The following is a 23,527-nucleotide window of genomic DNA, read 5'->3' as shown; positions in this document are numbered from 1 at the left end:
CTGAAAATCACTTTACTGATGAATACTTCAGAAGGGCAGGTATTACATTAAGGTATTAAATTCACAAGCAAAAAAAAACCTATAACAATGTTTCATTTGAATGATTCCCTTCTAAAATAATCACAAAATAGTTGCAGAGAGTTTGTCAGTGAGTTAGCGCTGAGTGCTGGACGATTCACAGCTGCAGAAGTATATTATTATTAATCAGGCTTTACATCCTAACACGGTCGCCATAGCAACCGCTGCTTCCTCAGCCTTGGGTTGTTCAAAGAACAGAAAGAGTTGAAAACCCTGCTAAACACACTCCTCTCTCTCTCTCTCTCTCTCTCTCTCTCTCTCTCTCTCTCTCTCTCTCTGTGTGTTCTGTAGTTGCCAGGAACATGATAAGGATCTGACAACCAGCAAAACACCAGAATTTAAAACACTCTCATTACCCAGAAAATCTCTCTCTCACTTTCTGTCTCTCTCTCTGTCTCACATTCTGTCTCTCTCGCTCTCTGTCTCACTTTCTGTCTGTCTGTCTCTCTCTCTCTCTCTCTCTCTCTCTCTCTGTCTATCTCTCAAATTCAAATTCATATGAGCTTTATTGGCATGACTGTTATACCACAATGTTGCCAAAGCATTGATTAATACACATTTATTATATTTTAACACATTTACAACATTAAAATAAATTAATTAATAAAATAAACATATATGGGCACGTACACAGAGAAGAAAAGAAGACATTGTAAACTAATGAGGGAAAAGAGGACGGGGTTAAGAGATGGAAAGGTAAATAAGAGGATCGGTGTCAGTAGAGCTGCACTGTGTTAATGGTGATGAAGAGTCCGTCTCTCTCTCTCGTATAGTGGCAGGAGGACACGTACTGAGCGGCCTGCTGAATACAGTCTGTCTTCTCTCCCAAAATACTCCCTGTCTCGCTGTCTGTCTCTCTCTTCCTCTGTCTCTCTCTGTCTGCCCGTGTCTCCCCTTCTCTCTGTCTGTCTCTCTGTCTGCCCGTGTCTCCCCGTCTCTCTGTCTGCCTCTCTCTTTCTGGTCTTTGATTGTCCCAGATCTGCACTTTGTTATACTCAAATGTATAGAATCCAAAGTCTTATCCCTCAGCTGTAGGAGAGCTGTAATCACTCTGTTACCCAAAAAGGAGACCTTGGCAGCTTGAAGAATTGGCATCCTGTCTCTCTCCTTGGGACAGATTATAAATCTTTTCAAAGGCATTAACAAACCGCCTTAAAAGGTTTTTAGCCACAATAGTACATGAAGACCAGTCATACTGCATCCCAGAACGCTCGATATTCAACAACCTTTTTCTAGTGCGAGACCTGTTACACCTCACAGAGCTATATTTACATTTTATGGCATTTGGCAGATGCTCTTATCCAGAGCGACTTACATTTATTTCATTTATACATCTGAGCAGTTGAGGGTTAAGGGCCTTGCTCAAGGGCCCAACAGTGGTAGTTTGGCGATTCTGAGGTTTGAACTCACGAGTTTCTGAGCAGTAGCCCAACACCTTAACCACTGAGCTACCACTGCTCCATAAGCTATATAAGCTATATAAGGTAGAGATGGGACTAGTGTCACTAGATCAAGAGAAGGCGTTTGACCGGGTGGACCATGGTTATCCTTTTAAAACCCTAATAGCTTTTGCTATTGGTGGACACTTCATCTCGTGGATTAAGCTGCTGTACACTCATGTGTACAGTATGCTGAAAATAAAAAGAACACTAACAAGAACTTTTCTAATGCACAAAGGTGTCGTCAAGGCTGTAGCCTGACCGCACTGCTGTACACTCTCTCCACTGAGCCCCTGCTAAGACGCCTGTGAGAAAATCTGAAAGGGTTTTCAGCGTTAAGCCCTGACTTATCTGACGTGACCACAATTAAGCTCACAGCATATGCTGACGATGTGATGGTGATAATAAGATCTGAGGATGACCTCAGTCACGTGTGTTCTGGCCTCGATGACCGGAACAAAACTTTGCTCTTAGGTCAGTGGCAGGAGGGAAATATACCTCACCTCCCACAGCAGTATTCATGGAACAAAGAGGGACTGAGGATACTTCTTTGGCACAGATCAATACATGCAGCAGAACTAGGATGGGTTGACTGATAAGTTTCTACAAAAGCTAAATAAATGGAGATGGATTCAATTACAGCCTATAGGGGCAGGGACCTAGTGTAAACAACTTGGCTACCTTAATGCTGTGACATTGTCTGACAGTACTCGATCTGCCACACCTACTTCGATCAAAAACTGCAGGCTATTTGTTGGTACCTGGAATAGTGAAGGCTACAGCAGGGGGAAGAGCTTTCTCCTTCAAAGCCCCACAGTTATGGAACAGCCTTCCAATTAGTGTTCGGGACTCAGACATAGTCTCAGTGTTTAAGTGTAGGCTTAAAACGTATTTGTTTACTCAAGCCTACCATGACTAGACTTTCTGTTACACTAAGCACAGCCTTACCTAACAATCTCTCCCTCTCTTTACCTCCCTCTCCCTCTCTCCTTCTACTGAGCCACACATGATTTTATGGAGATGCCAGTGATCCTCATCCTTTCTACTCTCCGGACCTGCCTGATCCATCCTGAGGCCCTACCTCTGGATGGAGCTCTCATCAACTGGAGGCTACATTCTGTTACTGAGGATGACCCCAAACAGTGCAGCCTGTAGATTGCTGAGGATTATACTGCCTGAAGTACCATGGAAATGATTTTGGACCTCAATTTCACAAGCACAGTAGCGCTATGGTGCTGGAACTACAGTTGGTGCTATGCCCTTGGGACTGCAATTATCACATGCAGTTTTACACTCAGGTCTCCTTTAGTGAACAGTGGACTAGTTCAACAAAACAGACTCCATATATGTTATATGTTTCTGTAAAGCTGCTTTGAGACAATGTCCATTGTTAAAAGTGCTATACAAATAAAATCAAAATGAATTGAATCCACCTCTGGAACTCTTACATCAACTTCAGAAGTGCTTTGGGGACTTTGTCACCACTGGCTACCATCAGGCTCACTGAATTTACCAGTGTGTGAAGGTGGGCAGAGCCTGATCCATCTCCTGTCCAAGGTGAAGGCCCTGAGACTACAAACTGCTCAGAAACTGCTGTCCTGACTCGACAGGCAGATGATTTTAATGTCCAATAATGCCACAAAGACCGTGCCTATCAGTCACTTTATGGAACAGTTTTTAAAATCTGGGCTCAGCTTAGAATGCAACGGAAAGATCATTATGGTCTGAACGAACCATTTTCTATAACACCTGGCTCCCTGAACAAACTGAGTCCAGAAGCGAGATCACTGCTTTCATCTCAGCAGGAGTAGCCAAGGTGGGAGATCTTACTGACCAGGATAAGTGAGAGTGGAGAACACACCTATCCATTCCTCCATCTCAGTCCCCTTAAGTGAAGGGTGCTCTATGAGTCCCCTACCAAAGCGAACTGGAGACCTACAGCGGCGAGTTCTCCACTCTGCAATGCCAACCAATACCTTCCTGTTTAAGTGTAACCTCATGGACTCTCCCTCTGCAGGTTCTGTGGACTACCAGACACTGTGTTCCACTGCTTCTGTGACTGCCACAGACTGGATCCTCTTTTCAACACAGTGTACAGAATAATCAACAACCTCGGGTCACCTTTTTCTAAAGCAATGCTCGTTTAGGTTGTAAATATTCCCGAAAGTAGCCATTTGGAATCTCCAGAAACATCAACATTGTGAACTTATTTAAAGCTCTAATAGAGTCACGGATTAAACTGGAACATGAGTTCCATATAATGAACGGCAATGTGGAAATGTTTGAAAAGTCATGCTGTGCAAATGAGGGTTTAGTTTAAATAACGGATGATATGATTGGTTTATTAATCTAACCTTCCATTTCTTTCATGTTGAACTGAAAACATGTAGATAAGGTTTTTTAGACTAGTTGCTAACAAAGCGCACATAAGGTCATAAAGTCTCTCTCTCTGTTTCACTTTCTGTCTGTCTGTCTCTATCTCACACACTTTCTGTCTCTCTCACTTTCTGTCTCTCTCTCACTTTCTGTCTCTCTATGTCTCTCTCACTTTCTGTCTCTCTATGTCTGTCTCACTTTCTGTCTCTCTAGGTTTGACTCACTTTCTGTCTCTCTCTCACTTTCTGTCTCACTTTCTGTCTCTCTATGTCTCTCTCACTTTCTGTCTCTCTAGGTCTGTCTCACTTTCTGTCTGTCTGTCTCTATCTTTCTCTCACACACTTTCTGTCTCTCTCACTTTCTGTTTCTCTATGTCTGTCTCACTTTCTGTCTGTCTGTCTCTGTCTCTCTCTCTCAGACATTCTGTCTCTCTTTCACTTTCTGTCTCTGTTTGTCTCTCTCTCACACTTTCTCTCACTTTCTCTCTCTCACTTTCTCTCTTTCACTTTCTGTCTCTCTCTCTCACACACTTTCTGTCTCCCTCTCACTTTCTGTCTCTTTTTCACTTTCTATGTCCGTCTCACTTTTTGTCTGTCTGTCTCTATCTCACACACTTTCTCTCTCTCCCCCTTCCTCTGAGTGCTAAAGTAACACTGAATTATTGAGACCAGCTCTGAGAATGTCTCATATTCTATTTATACATGTGTGGAGCTCAGAGCAGACAAACAGCCAGAGAGTAAATCCATCACATGGTGTGTGTGTGTGTGTGTGTGTGTGTGTGTGTGTGTGTGTGTGTTGTTTGTATTCAGTGTCAGTTCTTCTCCATCTGTATTTATTTGCATCTCCTGTCATTTCCTCAGCTCTCATCCTTCTAGCACACACACACATACACACACACACACACACACACACACACACACACACACACACACACACACACACACACACACAAACAAAACCCTTCTGTGTTTATACGGATTCACTCTCAGGGACAGACAGTATAATGGTGTGTGTGTATGTGTGTGTGTGTGTGTGTGTGTGTGTGTGTGTGTATCGTAATGATTGTTTACTTAATCTACTGTTTGAAGTCGGTCATGTTTGTTACTAATACTTTATTTACTATTTGACGGTGGGAAATTTTTATTTATTTATTTAGACATTTCTGATACTTCTACCTTGTTATAGTTTGGTGTGAGTCATTTTTGTTACAGATGTGTTGGGGTAGGGCTGCACGATTGGCCAAAATGATAATCCAGTTTATTTTGATCAATATTGAGATCTCAATTATTTATCACGATTATTCATTGATTTTAGTGACAACATATTTTTATTGCACTTTCACATTTATTATGTTTTCTCATGCCACAATATAACACACAAGTCGCCATCAGAAAACTTGAGCTGGTCAATTATGACAGAATTTGGGAACACGGTGTGAGCCATGACACATTAATTTACCTTCTGATAAACTAAATCTAATATTTTCAGTTCATTTTACAGACTGTATGCACAAAACAACCGTTAACCTGTTTACCGTGTAAACAAATACAATACACCTCAATGTTCAGTGTTTGAAGTCTGCTCCTCTTAAATATATTTAAAGCTGCACTATTAGACATTTCCACTGTCATGGTTCTGGGCTGGAGTCAGTTCTCGACCCGCTCTGTGTGTATTGTGTAGATATCTGAATAATCTCATGTAGGATGTGATTGAGTTCATTTACCCGTCAGACGCACCGCGCTTTAGTTTAATGGTCTTCATTACTGATGACCCGATCAGGATTTTTACAGCCGATACCGATCCAGATACCAATCTTTTTTATTTAAACTTTAATCAGGAGGTTTATCATAAACAGTTAAATGTAAGCTCTCTGCTCATGGTCACTGTTAACGGAATTAAAATAATAGCACTGAGATACTGTTGGTTAATTGATAAATAAACAGCGTAAAATATTTATTTTTAAATATCTTAAACAATAAAGAGTCCTAATTAAAAGTAGACTAACACAAAAATGATCCATATTAGGAAAAAGACTAATAGCTTTCTAAGGAAATAGCGAACTACGCTTAATGTCAAACTGATATTAAATGCAACCCGGAGTAATTAAACATCATTTCATTTCTCATTTTATTCATATTTTATGAAGTTATTATAATATCTATTATTTTATATTAGATGAGCACATAGTAGTTTTATTTTTGTTTTGTTTTTTGTTCGTCATGTCTGCTGATAATATTGTGTTTTGGGGGATTTAAATCAAAACGTGGAAATTGGAGTTGACTTTTCTAGTGATATCTGGCAACCATGAGTTTAAATGAAGAGAATTAGAGTTAGTGAAGGAGAGCTGCAGTGTACTGTATGTTTACAGACTGAACAGTTCTTACTCTTGATTATGATTGGTGAGGAATTATTTAATAAAGAAGTTTGAATTAAACCCACCTTGTAGTGTTAACATTATTATTAATTTACTCCACCCGGCACCGCTGTGTCTACACGAACAGGTGAAAGTTCAGGTTATTTTGTGGGATCAATAAAAGATGGCGGTTGTGAGATCGGGAAGTTGAAGCAGATGATGTACAGAGTTACTCTCTTCATCATAATGGCTTCTCTGCAGTATTTACACACTTGTTCGGTTGACTGAGGAGATGAAAAGCAGTATGAAAGTAACTGTTGCACGGTGTAGATGTATTTTGGACTTCCTGTAGTTTTTATTCCGATTGTATTATACAACTACGAACAGGTCACTCGCTAAATTTAGCCCTGAGTTTATCTGCAAAGTTTTTCCCGTTCGATGTGATGATGATTAATGTCCCCGACAACCTCAGTAGTGCCATTTAGCATCATGTTAATGTCATGATTTCCCCTTGCTCTGGAGCTTGAAGTGAAGCTGGCAGCTCAAGGGATAAAATGCTAACCCCGTTTCGGGGTTTTGGCACTTCAAATTGACGTCAGCCCTGTGCCGCTCTATGGTGATTGGCTGTGAGTTTAGCTTGATTTGATCTGCAGTGGAGTTTTCTATGAGCGGAGGATGAACTTTAAACGTCATTATCGCAGTCGATCATGTTCATTTAATCGTGGGCAATCAAAATCGTAATCCTGATCGATATTCCATTAATTGTGCAGCCCTAGTTGCGGAGAGGGGGTCATTTTTGTTACAGATGTGTTGAGGGAGGGTGCAGGGGGGTCTTTTTGTTACAGATGTGCGGGGGGGAGGGTGCAGGAGGGTCATTTTGTTACAGATGTGTTGGGGGGAGGGTGCAGGGGGGTCATTTTTTACAGATGTATGGGGGAGGGTGCAGGAGGGTCATGTTGTTACAGATGTGTAGGGGGGGAGGGTGCAGGGGGGTCATTTTGTTACAGATGTGTGGGGGGAGGGGGGTGATTTTTGATAGCGATTATTGTTTGAGGTCATATTTAATATTTTTTTACTATTCCTTTGTTTATTATTCAGCATGTCATGTTTTATATCTCAGTGTTATTTTTGTTACTTATACCTCATTGTTTTTGTTTCATGTGGGTTATTTTAGTCACTTCTGCGTACCTCGTCTGGTTTAGTATTCGCCTTTCTCTTATGACTAATGCTCTAGGCACTGTAGCTGCTGTAGCAGAATGACAGCGGGCTTTTCTGATATGACGGCACTCCTGAGTGTGTGTGTGTGTGTGTGTGTGTGTGTGTGTGTGTGTGTGTGTGTGTTTTGCAGTGTGTTCCCACAAACATGAGAATGATTTCACACACACACACACACACACACACACACACACACACACACACACACACACACACACACACACACATCTAGTGACCTACTTAGAGTTTTCACCCAAGGAGTGTGTATAGGTCGCACACCTTCTATTCTTAAGAGTGTGAAATCATTAGTGAAATGACATCCTGAAACACCTGAGGAAGACACACACACACACACACACACACACACACGCACACACACCATCCAACCTGAAACTAAACTCTTTAGTACATCTTGTAATTGTGTGTGTGTGCGTGTGTGTGTGAGTGTGAATACATGTCTTGTGTGGGTACCATATGTACAGCACTGGGAGTTCTGAGAGATTTGGCATGAGGTGAAACATACACACAAAAACACAGACGCATACACACACAGACACACAGACACGGACACGCACACACAGACACACACAGACACACACATACACACACACACACACACACACACACATATATATATATATATAGTCAAATTGGGCAGTGAGTCACCAATTCAGGAAAAAGGTCTGTATTTGCTGCAATTAGCATCTGTGCTAAATACAGCACTGCACACACAACATGAGTGCACAGGCACGCAAGTATATTCTCTCTCTCTCTCTCTCTCTCAGTACCTCCAGACTGCTACCCTGAATTTACACATCTTTTTACTTTTAAAACTTCTCTCTTGTCTCAAAAGAACAGAAACAAACAGGTCAGTTCTAAAGAGTACTGGGGCAGTAATCAGTCTTAGTGCAGATTTCTGAGGGGAGGGGGATTTCAGTAGACAGTGCTCTGATCAGGGCTGTTCCCACAACATGTCTCTTCACCAGCTTGTTCACACACACACTGAGTAGCTGTCTAATTCCGACTACACTGTGGAAGTCATAACAGAAGTGGAGCTGGTGTTAATGATCTATAACCTGCCCCAGGCCCTTGGGTACTCAGCAGTGCTGTTGTTTTAGACTCCAACCTCTAGGTAATGTGAATGCCCATGAACTGATCTTCCATCTCCAGCAGTTCTTGGTGGTGTTGTAGGTGAGATCAGGACTCTGGTCCTCTCATTCACAGCATGCTGTGGTATTCTGCACAGACCTTAGTGCATTTGGGATAGAGCTTAAACCACACTGTTGTGGGAGAGGTCTATACTGTGAGAGGAGAGGTCTAAACTCTGGAAAAGAAGAAGAAGAAGCTTTAATTATAGGATAGGAGAAATCTATATTTAGAAAAGAAAGCTCAATACTCTGATAGGAAAATTCTATACTCTAAGTAAGTATATACTCAAAAGGGAAACGTCTAGACTGTGACAGGAGAGTTTTATAGATGGGATGTCTATAGTCTGAGTAAAGGCCTAGACTCAAATAGGAAGGGTCTACACTCTGAGATGATGTCTATACTCTGAGGCAGGGATCTATACACTGTGAGTAGATAGCTATACTCTGAAATCAGATCTTTACCCTCAGAAGGGAAAAGTCTGTAAGGAAAGGAGCAATCTATAATCATAAGGGAAACCTCTATACTCTGTAGAATGTGGTATATACTCTGAAGGGAAGAGGTCTATACATTATGGGGAGAGGTCAGTACTCTGAGGGGAGATGATTTTGAAGGGAGGGGTTTATAGTCCAAGTTGAGAGGATTATGCTTCAAGGGTAGATGTCTATCATCTTAAGGGAACGATATGTTCTCTAAGGGAAGAGGTCTCTATTCTGAGGGGAGAGGTCTATCCTCTGAAGGGGCTAGTGTATACTCCATGGGGAGAGGTCTGTATTCAGAGGGGAGAAGTCTATACTCCATGGGGAAAGGTCTGTACTCAGAGGGGAGAGGTCTACACTCTGAGGGGAGAGGTCTATTCTCGGAGGGGAGAGGTCTATACTCTGAGGGGAGAGGTCTATACTCTGAACAGAAAGGTTTATACTCTGAGGGGAGAAGTTTATATTCTGAGGGGAGAGATTTATACTCTGAGGGGAGAGGTCTATACTCTGAGGGGAGAGGTCTATACTCGGAGGGGAGAGGTCTATATTGTGACGGGAGAGGTCTATACTCTGAGAGGAGAGGTCTATACTCTGAGGGGAGAGGTCTATACTCTGAGGGGAGAGATTTATACTGTGAGGGGAGAGATTTATACTCTGAGAGGAGAGGTCTATACTCGGAGAGGAGAGGTCTAATCTCTTAGGGGAGAGGTCTATATTCGGAGAGGAGAGGTCTATACTCTGAGGGGAGAGGTCTATACTTGGAGAGGAGAGGTCTATATTCTGAGGGGAGAGGTCTATACTCTGAGGGGAGAGATTTATACTGTGAGGGGAGAGATTTATACTGTGAGGGGAGAGATTTATACTGTGAGGGGAGAGATTTATACTGTGAGGGGAGAGATTTATACTGTGAGGGGAGAGGTCTATACTCTGAGGGGAGAGGTCTATACTCTGAGGGGAGAGGTCTAATCTCTGAGGGGAGAGGTCTGTACTCTGAGGGGAGAGGTCTATATTCTGAGGGGAGAGGTCTAATCTCTGAGGGGAGAGGTCTATATTCTGAGGGGAGAGGTCTATATTCTGAGGGGAGAGGTCTATACTCTGAGGGGAGAGGTCTATACTCTGAGGGGAGAGGTCTATATTCTGAGGGGAGAGGTCTATATTGTGACGGGAGAAGTCTATATTCTGAGGGGAGAGGTCTAATCTCTGAGGGGAGAGGTCTATATTCTGAGGGGAGAGGTCTAATCTCTGAGGGGAGAGGTCTATATTCTGAGGGGAGAGGTCTATATTCTGAGGGGAGAGGTCTATACTCTGAGGGGAGAGGTCTATATTCTGAGGGGAGAGGTCTATACTCTGAGGGGAGAGGTCTAATCTCTGAGGGGAGAGGTCTATACTCTGAGGGGAGAGGTCTATATTCTGAGGGGAGAGGTCTAATCTCTGAGGGGAGAGGTCTATATTCTGAGGGGAGAGGTCTATATTCTGAGGGGAGAGGTCTATACTCTGAGGGGAGAGGTCTATACTCTGAGGGGAGAGGTCTATATTCTGAGGGGAGAGGTCTATACTCTGAGGGGAGAGGTCTATATTCTGAGGGGAGAGGTCTATATTCTGAGGGGAGAGGTCTAATCTCTGAGGGGAGAGGTCTGTACTCTGAGGGGAGAGGTCTGTACTCTGAGGGGAGAGGTCTATATTCTGAGGGGAAAGGTCTATATTGTGACGGGAGAGGTCTATACTCGGAGAGACTCTAAACAACTCAATACTTACATCTATTGAAACAAATCAGACAGAGTGAAGACTGAGCTTGATTGTCCTTATGCTACATTTTAATCTACATTTAAACAGATCTGTGATGATCATCTGACAATAAAACCTCGTAGATAAAAAGAGCTCTAGCCATTTAATTAGCATGTGTTTAATTAGCATGCTAATAGTGGCGTTCCCGTGTTTTATGTTCACCCATATTAAAGATATCATCATGGCCTCACTGCACTCTGTGAAGCCTTACGCACAGTGTTACCAAGGTTACCACATCTTGGATCTAACACCCTGCCGAGATCAGACGCTCCTGTTTGCGTGTGTGTGTGTGTGTGTGTGTGTGTGTGTGTGTGTGTGTGCGTGCGTGTGTGTGTGCGTGCACCGAATTAGCCTTGCTAACTGCAGAGTGCACAAGAGACATCTAAAACTAACAAGAGCGACAAGATAATTAGCGCCTGTTTACACATGTACAGCTCACAGTGGACTGCAGACAGACAGCAGGCAGATACACAGACAGGGACAGATAGACATACAGACAGACAGACAAACAGACAGTGTTCCAAACTCCAGCACCTGTCCAGGAATGACCATTCAAATCATAACGTAGTTAATAATGCAATGATCTCTTCATTGTGAATAAGGTTCGAAGGTCAAACCGTGGTTCTAATATCTCGTATAAGAGACATGTTTAAAAACTACTCTATAGTGCAATCAATACAAATAGAACATTCAGTGGAAACTTGTTTGTGAATGACATCGTGTTCAGCCTTAACTGTGATCACTAGAGTACAGCTGCTTCATCCTCGGCACTACAACAGCTACCTGGTACTGAGTGTGTGTACAAGTGTGTGTGTGTGTGTGTGTGTGTGTGTGTGTGTGTGTGTTAAGTGCGTGTGTGTAGGTATATTCTGTCAGGCTCTGGTCAGGATGAAAGTAGCAGTGATAATTACCGCATTAACTGGAGGAGTGTAGTGGAGTATGTTTGACATGAGTGGGCATATGTGTGTGTTTTGACGTGTGTGTGTGTGTGTGTGTGTGTGTGTGTGTGTGTGTGTGTGTGTGTGTGTGTGTGTGTGAATCATTTTAAGCCGATGAGTGGGCTGATGGCTGCTGTATGACTCACACACACACACACACACACACACACCATCTCTCCACGACCCTGCTGTACCGGCTCATGTGTGATGTTAGAGAGATGCCTTTTATATGCTAATTTTCAGACGACTGTTGGCTCTCACACTGATCTCACACACACTCGGCTCTTTCAGCAAAGGTTTATTATGATTTTAAAACTGCTGTGATGCTGTACTTCTCATTCAAACAACAGCACATGTTCATAACTCACTATTAAAAGTGTGTGTATCCCTGCTCAGTGTGCTGCTGTCTACATCTCGTGGGCAGAGGTATAAAAGTGGCATGTAGTTTGGGGGTGGAGCACAGGTGTATTAATGGACAGGACTAAGGGTGTGGCTAGTGTTGAAGGAGGAGTTTCAGTGTTTTAACATTAGAAACATACAGGATGTCAGCGTGTTTCATTGACCTTTCATACTGTAGCTGCAATATCTAACCATATCCATTTCCCCCTCTTTTATCTTTCCCCAGTTTGTGGCTTTCGCCTCTTTGTTCTTCATCATGGTCTCCATCACTACCTTCTGCTTGGAGACTCACGAAGCCTTCAACACCATCATCAACAAGACGGATGCTTTAAGGAACGAGAGTGTGCTCGACTTGGTGCCTCAGTATGAAATCGAGACGGATCCAGCGCTCACATACGTGGAGGGCGTCTGCGTCCTCTGGTTCACCTTCGAGTTCCTGGTGCGAGTGACATTCAGTCCTGATAAACTGGAATTTGTCAAGAGCGTGTTGAACATCATCGACTTTGTAGCCATCTTACCATTTTACCTCGAAGTCGGACTGAGTGGTTTGTCATCCAAAGCGGCTAAAGACGTCCTGGGGTTCCTTCGAGTGGTCCGCTTCGTACGTATTCTCAGAATCTTCAAGTTGACACGTCACTTTGTCGGACTGCGGGTTCTCGGACACACCCTGCGTGCCAGCGTCAATGAATTCTTTCTCCTGATCATCTTCCTCGCCCTCGGTGTCCTTATCTTTGCCACTATGATCTACTACGCAGAGCGGATCGGCGCTAATCCCAACGACCCGACTGCTAGCCACCACACCATGTTCAAAAACATTCCCATCGGGTTCTGGTGGGCTGTGGTCACCATGACGACTCTAGGGTATGGTGACATGTACCCTCAGACGTGGTCAGGGATGCTGGTAGGGGCGCTGTGTGCACTAGCAGGTGTGCTAACAATAGCAATGCCAGTTCCAGTCATTGTCAATAACTTTGGCATGTATTACTCGCTAGCCATGGCTAAGCAGAAGCTACCGAAAAAGAGGAAGAAGCACATTCCACAGGTGGTGCAAACTGCATCTCCATCCTTCTGCAGGACTGATCTGAGTTTAGCCTGCAACAGCAACCCTGTGGATCTGCGTTTGGGACACAGCCGAGGGCTCGAGTGCCACCGATCAGGTGAGTAACGGAGTAGAGGTGAGTTTAGTAGGAGTGAGAGTGAAATAACTTTTATTCTTTCCTGGGGAAACAGAGATTGTCAAGATGAAATTTTAAAATGTAATTCTAAGCACGTCTTCATTTCTGAGTCAACAATGCTTGAGCTTTAGATGAATTTAATCTATCACAAACTTCAACATATCACATCACCACAAATTTTCTTTCTATAGCTGAGTATAACACATCATTAAAAATCACCTGACACCCTGTTCAAGCCTTACAGCTAGCTAGTGAACCTGTGTACTAGTAATGAAAGTTGGATGGATATGCAAGGTGTGATGCATTCTGTTCCAAAAGTATAGTAGTTATTTATATTATATATCATTTATTTTAGTAATTATTTTCCCTTTATGTTTTTTATTGTGCTCTGACAGTTACTCAGATGCACAAATTAATAAACCACAAGATCCTAAATCAAGGCCGTGAAATCATGAGTCTGTGTGTGTGTGTGTGTGTGTGTGTGTGTGTGTGTGTGGAATGTAGGAGATTTTATCACACTTTTAATTATTTATTTTAATTTGTTTAGTTAATAAAATAATGCCAGCGTTTGTGTTAATATGATGTGCTCTACTGTAAATGTGCCCTTGGTTTGAAGGATAATCTGACCGTGCTCTCGACTGCAGCGCTTTCATTTCATTTACAACTTTATCCTTAAAAACTCACTCCTCGAGATTAGCGATGTCTCTGATTAAGATGCATCTCGTCTGTAGTTACACCTGAGGCATGAATGCTGATTCTGAATACGGCCCGAAGAGAAGAAGGACACATAAATAAACGCTTTTGATAATAAACTAATGTGTAAACAGTTTACATCACTCCAACATCTGGTTCTGACCAGATGTTGTTCTAAATAAAACTGAAACTGACCTAAAATAGCTGTAATATATCAGCTCACAGACATCAGAGGTCTTGTGTGGGGTCAAAGGTCAGCACTGTGTTTTCTCAGTAGCTCAGAAGGCATCAGTAGTCCCTGTAGACAGAGTGGATATTTTAAGTTCCAGCCTACTTTTAGGAAACTTCCACACATCTAACATCACCTTCATGCAGCTCTGTGCGGTAGTGTTTTAGAGCAAACAGGATGCAGTGACCAACACACACACACATACACACACACACACACACACACACACACACACACACTCGCTCACACACACACACACACACACACACACACACACATACACACCCACACACACACACACACACACACACACACATACACACACACACACACACACACACACTCGCTCACACACACACACACACACACTCGCTCACACACACTCGCTCACACACACACACACACACTCACTCGCTCACACACACACACACACACACACACACACACACACACACATACACACACACACACGCACACACACACACACACACACACACTCACTCGCTCACACACTCACACACACCTATACACACACCACACTCACTCACACACTCACACACACCACACACACACACACTCACTCACTGGCTCACACACTCGCACACACATATACACACACCACACTCACTCACACACTCACACACACCACACTCACTCACACACACACACACACACACACACACACACACACACACACACACACACACACACTCACACATATACACATATATATGGACTACTGTGTATTTGGACCGGTGTGTGTAGACCAGTGTGTATTTGGACCAGTGTGTATGTGGACCAGTGTGTGTAGATATGTGTGTGTAGACCAGTGTGTATTTGGACCACTGTGTGTATATGGACTGGTGTGTATTTGGACCGGTGTGTATTTGGACCAGTGTGTGTATTTGGACCAGTATGTGTATATGGACTGGTGTGTATTTGGACCAGTCTATATTTGGACCGGTGTGTATTTGGACCGGTGTGTATTTGGACCAGTGTGTGTATATGGACTGGTGTGTATTTGGACCGGTGTGTATTTGGACCAGTGTGTATTTGGACAGTGTGTGTAGACCAGTTTATATTTGGACCAGTGTGTGTATTTGGACTGGTGTGTATTTGGACCGGTGTGTGTAGACCAGTCTATATTTGGACCAGTGTGTATTTGGACCAGTGTGTGTATATGGACCGGTGTGTATTTGGACCAGTGTGTATTTGGAGCAGTGTGTGTTGGGCCACAGTGTGTTTGAGTCAGTGCACTGGGCCTGTATGTGTTTGGACCAGTGTGTATACTGGGCATCCATTTCAGCCGGGGTATATTAGATCAGGGTGTGTGTTGGCTGGACAGTGTAATTTGATCAGGTGTTTTGGGCCAGGTGTGTTTCATCACAGTCTAATTCAAACTGCAGTTGTCCATTTACTGCTGTGGGGATTTTGTTGTTTTCAGTACATTTAGATAGGTGGTGTTCTTCAGCACCTCTCAGGTGATGGTGTGTTTGGGTTGATATTAATTTGGGCTGTGGTGTGCTTGTGCCAGAATTCATCTGGGGCAGAATGTGTTATTAAAACCAAATGCTCAAAATAAAACTGATCAGAATTCAAAATCACAGATCAGATCATGTGTAGATATGTTGAGTGTTTTTTTCCAGGACTGTGTGATTACGGCTGCCCTTTATATCTTTAATCCTGAAAAGGTTTTCTGTCCTGTTCTCTCTCCTTGGAGATATGAAGACTTATTTTAAAGCAAACAACTGGTGACTTTGGAGATGGTCCTCTGAGGGAGAGGGAGGGCTGGAAGCTGGAAGCTGACTCGGTGTGTGTGAGAGTGTGTGAAGTGTGTGAAGAAAGAACGGTGTGATACAAGGCTGAGAATAATTTTGGCTCAAAGTGTTTGCTGCCTTTGTCACAGATCTGAGAATTTAGCTGAGTCTCAGTCTGGCATGTGGGACATTAGATAATGTTCTAGCACCTTCAGTAGAGCACAAAGAGATACGACTGAGAAACATGACATCATGGCGATGTTTGATGCACAACGAAATTGTAGAGATATGAATCTTCAGAAAGAGAACGGTATTAAATTCCATCTCAGCTACATTAAAGTAAATGTAATTATTACATAATAAAACTATCATGTGGTATATTAAGAGTGGATCTTAGTGGATACGCAGGAATAGAAATCAGGTTATTATCATTGTCATAATTATTCTAATTATTATTATTTTATTCCAAGCTTTTAAGTTTCTGATTCCTTATGTAAACATCCCAGGTGGTTTAGATTACCAAGTCTCTTCAGGAAGGGAATGTAGACATCTGATGAATGGCACAGTTGTGGGATGTTCATTTTTCAAACAGAAGGGAAACATATTGCTTAGTATTGGGATGAAATATTTGGTCTCTGGTTCTAGCAGCATTTTTGTGACAAATTACTTTACTGATCAAAGATAAAATCCAATGTGCAGTGAGGTCTCTACATTTGTTTAAGCAGGACACAAAAATAACAACCGCATGTCAGGCAGCAGGGATGGACACAGGTACACAAAGGCTTTATTAGATAGGACAAGTTTGTAGGTTACGCTGTTGATCCTCTGGAGAATTTTGAATGGGCCGATGTAGCGGTTTCCTCCATCCTTGGGTGACCCGGATATCGTTAGCCAACAGCCACATCCAGTTGTCCAGTTCATAGTGGGGGGTCTCACCCTGGTGTTGATCAGTGAACTTTGTTACTTGAGCAGTGTGTTTGAGGTGCTGGTGTGCCATTTCAATACCTGCTCACTCCCTGTAAACCAGTTGTGAGTAAGTTGGTTGGGTTAGCTTTTCATGGGAACAGAGGGTGCTGATAGCTCAGGACACATTGGAATGGGGTGAGCTTGGTAGCAGAGTGCCAGAGAGAGTTTTGGGCATGCTCTGCCCATGGTGGAAATCATGCCCAGTCATCTCTGTCTCTCTCTCACTCTCCCTCTCTCTCTCTCTCTCTCTCTCTCTCTCACTCTCTCACTCTCTATCTACACATATTATTCCTGAGATCAGTGATCCGGACTCCTTCTGCTCTCCGGACCTGCCTGATCTATCCTGATGCCCTACTTCTGATTGGTGTTCTCATCAGTTGGAAGTCACATGCTGCTGCTGAGGATGTCCCCACATGGTGCAGCCTAAAGATCTCTGAGATTATGGAGGCTGAGATCACTGAGATTACTGACCACTTATAAACCATAAAGATGCTTTGGACCTCAGTTCCTATGAACAGTTATGCTATCATAGCTTTAGCACTACAATCACCACAAACAGTTTTACACTCAAGTCTCCATCAGTGAACAGTGGAGAAGTTCAACAAAACAGACTTCATGTAAAAACTGTAATGAATTTCCTGGTTACACAACTGCACTATGTGTATTAGCCCATTTATGGAAGGGATTTATTTATAATTGCATTATCTGGTGTCACCCAGATGAGGACGGGTTCCCGTTTGAATCTGGTTCGTCCTCATATCCTATCCTATCATATTTCTTCATGTTCTTGGAGCCAGGTCAGTAGGAGATGGTGAACTGAAACCTGGTGAAGAATAGGGCCCACAAGTAGGCCTTGTGAGCCTTCATTTTCTTAGCTTACTTAATGTTCTCTAGATTCTTGTGGCCTGTGAAAATAGTGATTGGATGGGGTGGCCCTCCAGACATCCCTCCAGAGCCAGTTTTACCGCCAGTTCCCGGCTGCTGATGTCGTAGCTGCGTTTGGCTGGGGAAAGCTTTTTCAATAAGAAGGCCAAAGGGTGGAGTTTGGGCTTCTCTCCAAAAATCGCTGTGAAAGTCCCCTACCCCTGATTTGCATGTGTACAAATGAAAAGCATGAAGGGGTCAGTGTGTTTGAGTATGAGGCTGAGGTGAAATCCTCCTTGAGTCATTCAAATGCCTGATTTTTTGAGGTGTTCCACTTCAGTTTCTTGGTCCTTTCTTGAGCAGGAATGTCAGGGGTGAGGCAATGATGCTAAATCAGCAGATGAACTTCCTGTTGAAAACCAAAGGAATCTTTGCAGCTCCTTAACAGTAGTGGGAACAGGTGAGTTGGTGACAGCTGTGACCTTGCTTTTGATATATCCAAGGAATGAGATCCTTGAAACATGAAATTTGCACTTGTTCCCTTTCACAAACACTTTGGTTGTCAAGCAACTGGGCCAGGACCTTTCAGACATGGTGAATGTGTGCCTCTTTGCTTGGGGAGTGGATCAAGATGTTGTCAATACTATGATGAACTTGCTCAGCATGTCACGGAGAAGATTTTTTATCAGGCACTGGAAGACTGCATTGAGGATTGCCCATATGCCATTACACTGTACACAAAGGTTCCAGAGGTGATGTTAAAGTCCGTCTTCCACTCATCACCCTTGTGGATACTCACTGTGTAGGTCTAACTTAGAGAGGATTTTGCTCACTCACGTGTCTGCTGTGGAACCTTGCGGTTTAGAGGAGCAATGTGCCACTTGGTGCTTGGGGCTGCCACAATAGTAGCACAGTCTCTCCTTCTTACACCTTTGGCATTCCATAGTGGTTATTCTGACTTGACCACATTGCATGGGTTCTGTGGCAAGGAATTCCTAGGCTGGATTCAAGTCCACTTTACTGTCCCCGTGGTTCTTCAGGAAGAGGTTCAGATGGATGGACAGGTCAATGACAGTATCCAGAGACGCCTGATCTGCCGACATTCCAGCTCAGTAAGAATGTCAACATTCATCTCATTATGGTAAGCAGTTTTGAGGGCTGGACCATTCCTGCTACTACTAGCAGCTAATGTGCAGAAGTTAGATTAATCTGCAGGGCTCAGGTTTCCCTGTTTAAGGGTTAGGAGTCTCTCTCCAATCTCCTTGCCCTCAGGAGAGTAATCAAACACCCACTGGAACATCTGGAGAAAGGGTTCATAGGATGAGGAGTGCTCTCCTTTTTGAGACCAGACGTTCTGTTTGAGACCAGACTTTCCCCTTTCTGTTGCCCAGGTTAGCACCTTATCCATTAGCAGGTTGATGAACTGAGAGATTTTGGTTCACTTGAAATCCCCATCTTGGCTGGAGAAATATAATGAACACTGTAGCATGAAGGTGATGGTGACTGTTCGTGGGTGTTGTGTGTTCTAGTGTTGATGTTCGCAGGCCACGCCGTGTTCTGGGAAATGTAGTGTAACATTGATTCTGGCATTGACATGGCACTGCACAATATTTGCTGGTGGCAATGAGTTCTAGAATCATGGAAAAAACACGTAAAGGGTTCTTCAGCTTATTCCTCTGAAGACAGTTTAAAGCTTAAAGTTAAAAGCTTGAATACTTTGATCCCTATTAACTGTGTGTGAGTGACCAAGCTACTAATATTTAAAGCAGTTGTCATAGTAACAGTCTAGAATTGAACTTTACATCAGCTCACGTCCAGGTAAATTTGACTCCAGGTCTTGAAGGTACAATGGTCTTAAAGTTACAACCTGATCAGTATGGTTGTCTCTGCAGACCTCAGTGCAGGAAGTGACATCACAACAACTCCAGAAGAGCGAGTTCCGATGCAGGATCGGCACGGTGGTGGAACTTGCTTCCTGTTGGCTGCCAGTGATTACAGCTGCACTGCTGACTCCGCCCTTCGCAAATCAGGTGTGCTCTAAATAGCTATTCAGATTGCTTGACCATGCCCCATTGCCTGTCCATGTAATCATATTAGTCTTTGTTTTTCTTGATTGGTGATATGGCATGCATAGCTGTGCTTCATTCCCATAATCATAAGAAAATGCCCATTTCTCCAACCTGGAAGTGTTTCACACTGCATACCCACAGACAAAATGAACACAGAAATGGTTGTGATCCTCGATGATTTTCCTCGCAGTTCAAATCCAAATTAGTAATCTTAATCTTAAACCAGTAATGTTATTATTAATATTATTATTTAACAAATAAAACAGTCGTAATCATGTAAAATTTAATGACATAATGTGATCTCATTAAGCAATCACAAAGGTCATGACAGAACCACAAATCCCATATTCACATCATGGGGGAGAATTAGCGAGGACGGAAGAATAGCTTCCAGCATCCAATAGGGCTTCAGAAAAACAGAAGATAAAAATGACTCAAAAACAAGGAACTCAGGAAACAAAAGGGTGACCAGAAATCATGGCAAATGCATACATGACTTTGTGTAACGTTGTAGCAAATGAGGCAGGACACAATTGCGGTGCTCGGTGTGAGATTTATTTAGGGCCAAGCAAGAATCTTCATCATAGTTATGGCAAGAGTCAAACAAAGATAATCCATATACAAAGTCAAAAGCTGGCAACAGTCAAAGCCAGGCAACAATGCTCAGACTTCAAGCACTGGCATGGAACAGGTGAACACAATCAGATAACAAATAATAACAGGACAAGGGCGGAGACAGAATGGGGAAACTACATTCACATTTACAGCATTTAGAATGATTTATTGTGCCATGATGTGCAAACACGCCATCGATCCTTTAAATGACCAAACACACCCATATTAGCATTGTTAGCATCTATGGTGACCATCACTGATTTTAATACGTAATGGTTTGTCATTAAATATTTTAGTAATTAAAAAGAATAATTATGGTGTAAGGTGGGGGTGTGGTTTAGGGAGAGTCTCCCCTCCATATCCCATTGAACCGCATCCACTCCTACAATTATTATCACAATGTGTTTTGACATTTAAAAAAAATAATAAAAGTTTAACAGTGTACATTATTTATAGATTAAGTATATATCAGGTTAGTGTGTGTACTGTTTAATGTCTCACTCTTTTGTGTCTGAAGGCTTTGAGAAATCCCGAAGTTTAACCAACATAGCAGTGACATCATCATACAACTCACCCTGTCCAATCAGACGCATTCGCTCGCCGATTCCATCAGTCCAATGAAACACCGGCATCTGCATATTACAGACACTTCCCGTGTGGGCGGGGCTGCGTATACTTACATATATAACATTCAAACAACATTATAGGCAATAAATTAATATTGACTTTAAACAACATCAGCAGAAATTCAGGTACATAATGTGTAAATAAATCTTTAGATATGATACAGATAACCTGGGCTTCCATTTATTCTAGTTTCCACTTGCCCTAGATGCCAGACTGAGGGGTAAAAAGTGTCAGTGTGGGCAATATGTTATTTAAACATCTGGATTGCTTTGAAGTGTCTATAATTGAAATATTATGTTTACACACCTGATACATCTTATTGTAGCATTGTTCATAACTGTGCTCTGATTCTGCCCCACCCATATGCACCCCTTTCTGACCCACTCAAATGCTCCTGTTTTTTTCTACCCCGACCTAATTCCTCTTATTGCTCTCTTTTTCCCCTGCCCAAATGCACCTGCCCTGTTTCTGCCCCACCCAAATACTCTCAATTCCTTTCTGCCCAACCCAAATTGTCCCACTTCCTTTCTACCCCATCCAAATACTCCCACTTCCTTTCTACCCCATCCGAATACTCCCACTTCCTTTCTACCCCATCCAAATACTCCCACTTCCTTTCTACCCCATCCAAATACTCCCACTTCCGTTCTACCCCACCCAAATGCTCCTACTTCTTTTCTGCCCTACCCAAATGACCCTTATCCTTCTGCCCTGCCTGAGTGCCTCTTTAGTGTTATCAACCACCAAATGTCTTCTCTTTACCCCAATATTCCCCTCTTACCCCTTTCTGTCCCCACAATTGCCCCGTCTCATTATATAATTGAAGTGTGATTATTTATTAACTATTAATGAGAATGCAGTATTGTATTAGTAATCAAACATATCTATAACAATGTTCCAAATGCAATGATCATGTAATTCATGTGTAATAAAGGTGTAATAGGCTTGTAATAACACATTTATACCAGTCTCATTATCACAATCTGCTTGGCTAAGAGTTCAAATGTACAGTCACATTATTTATGAATTGTTGTGCCTTGGAAATTTTGTGACAGAGAAAATTAAATGTTGCCAAGCAACTAGGATAATTTATATAATTTTTTCATTAAACTACATTTCCCATCATGCTTCATGCGTCACTGAATCACGCCTCACTAAATCACTGTGCGTTTGCTCTCACACTGTGTTCTATCGTAAACACGTCCATATTCTGTGAATCAGTGAAACATGCGTCAGTTAAAATGTTAAATTGAAACAGAAATGTATTTTTTAATTCTTGTGTATTACACATTTGTGTGTAATGTTGTGTAGCGATGTTGTGTTTCACTGCCTGTATGATGTGTGTTAATGTTGTTGATGATTCAGAATGTTGTTGTTCCAGCTGCGACTAAACCTCTGGCTGAAATACAACTGATATCGGCTAAAAGTGGAGAGGGCGGGGCCAATACAGACTCAGATGGATTTGACGATTTGGATTGGACAGTATGGAACAGAATAACTCTGTGATTGGACGGTCCGGATTAGCATACCTCTGTTTGGACGATGTGGAGCAGAGGGACTCTCATTGAACACTATACTGGACAGTCTGGATTAAAAAAACCCTCTTTGATTGGATGCACCTGGAAAAGCACAACAACTCTGTGATTGGAGTCTGGAATTGTGTGTTGATCTGGAACATGATTGTGATTGGACAGTCTGGATTAGCACACCTCTCATTGGATGGTCTGGATGATCATATCTCTGGACAGGGTTAGCATATATTTTTGATTGGGCAGCATGGGTTAACATGTCTCTGTGATGGGACAGTATAATTAAAAGATCTCTGACTGGACAGTATGGATTCGGATATTTCTGATTGGACAGTATGGATTAGGATATTTCTGATTGGACAGTATGGGTTAGGATATTTCTGATTGGACAGTATGGATTAGCACATCCCTGTGAATGGACAGTATGGGTTAGCATATCTCTGTGACTGGACAATATGGATTGGCAGATCTCTGACTGGACAGTATGGATTAGCATATCCCTGATTGGACAGTATGGATTAGGATATTTCTGATTGGACAATATGGATTAACACATCTCTGTGATTGGACAATATGGGTTAGCATATCTCTGTGATTGGACAGTATGGATTAGCACATCTCTGTGACTGGACAATAAGGATTAGCACATCTCTGTGATTGGACAATACGGATTAGCACATCTCTGTGATTGGACAATACGGATTAGCACATCTCTGTGACTGGACAATATGGATTAGCACATCTCTGTGATTGGACAGTATGGGTTAGCATATCTCTGTGACTGGACAATATGGA

The 23,527-nt window shown here is 42.6% G+C and overlaps 1 protein-coding gene across 1 annotated transcript in view; it reads left to right on the top strand.

Annotated features, from left to right (window-relative positions):
- kcnc2 (potassium voltage-gated channel, Shaw-related subfamily, member 2) overlaps positions 1–22,165 on the top strand; it is a 28,595-nt gene extending 6,430 nt beyond the window's left edge. The window contains exons 2-4 of the mRNA XM_053688463.1: positions 12,435–13,369; positions 19,768–19,922; positions 21,094–22,165. Of these exons, the coding sequence (XP_053544438.1) occupies positions 12,435–13,369; positions 19,768–19,922; positions 21,094–21,197 (1,194 nt within the window). The 3' untranslated portion in view covers positions 21,198–22,165. The remainder of the gene's footprint in view (positions 1–12,434; positions 13,370–19,767; positions 19,923–21,093) is intronic.
- The last annotated feature ends 1,362 nt before the right edge of the window (positions 22,166–23,527 follow it).

Source organism: Ictalurus punctatus, chromosome 19, assembly GCF_001660625.3.
Source record: "Ictalurus punctatus breed USDA103 chromosome 19, Coco_2.0, whole genome shotgun sequence".
NCBI lineage: Eukaryota > Metazoa > Chordata > Actinopteri > Siluriformes > Ictaluridae > Ictalurus > Ictalurus punctatus.
Note: the sequence above shows the minus strand (reverse complement) of the source record. Positions and strands in the feature narration are given on the sequence as shown.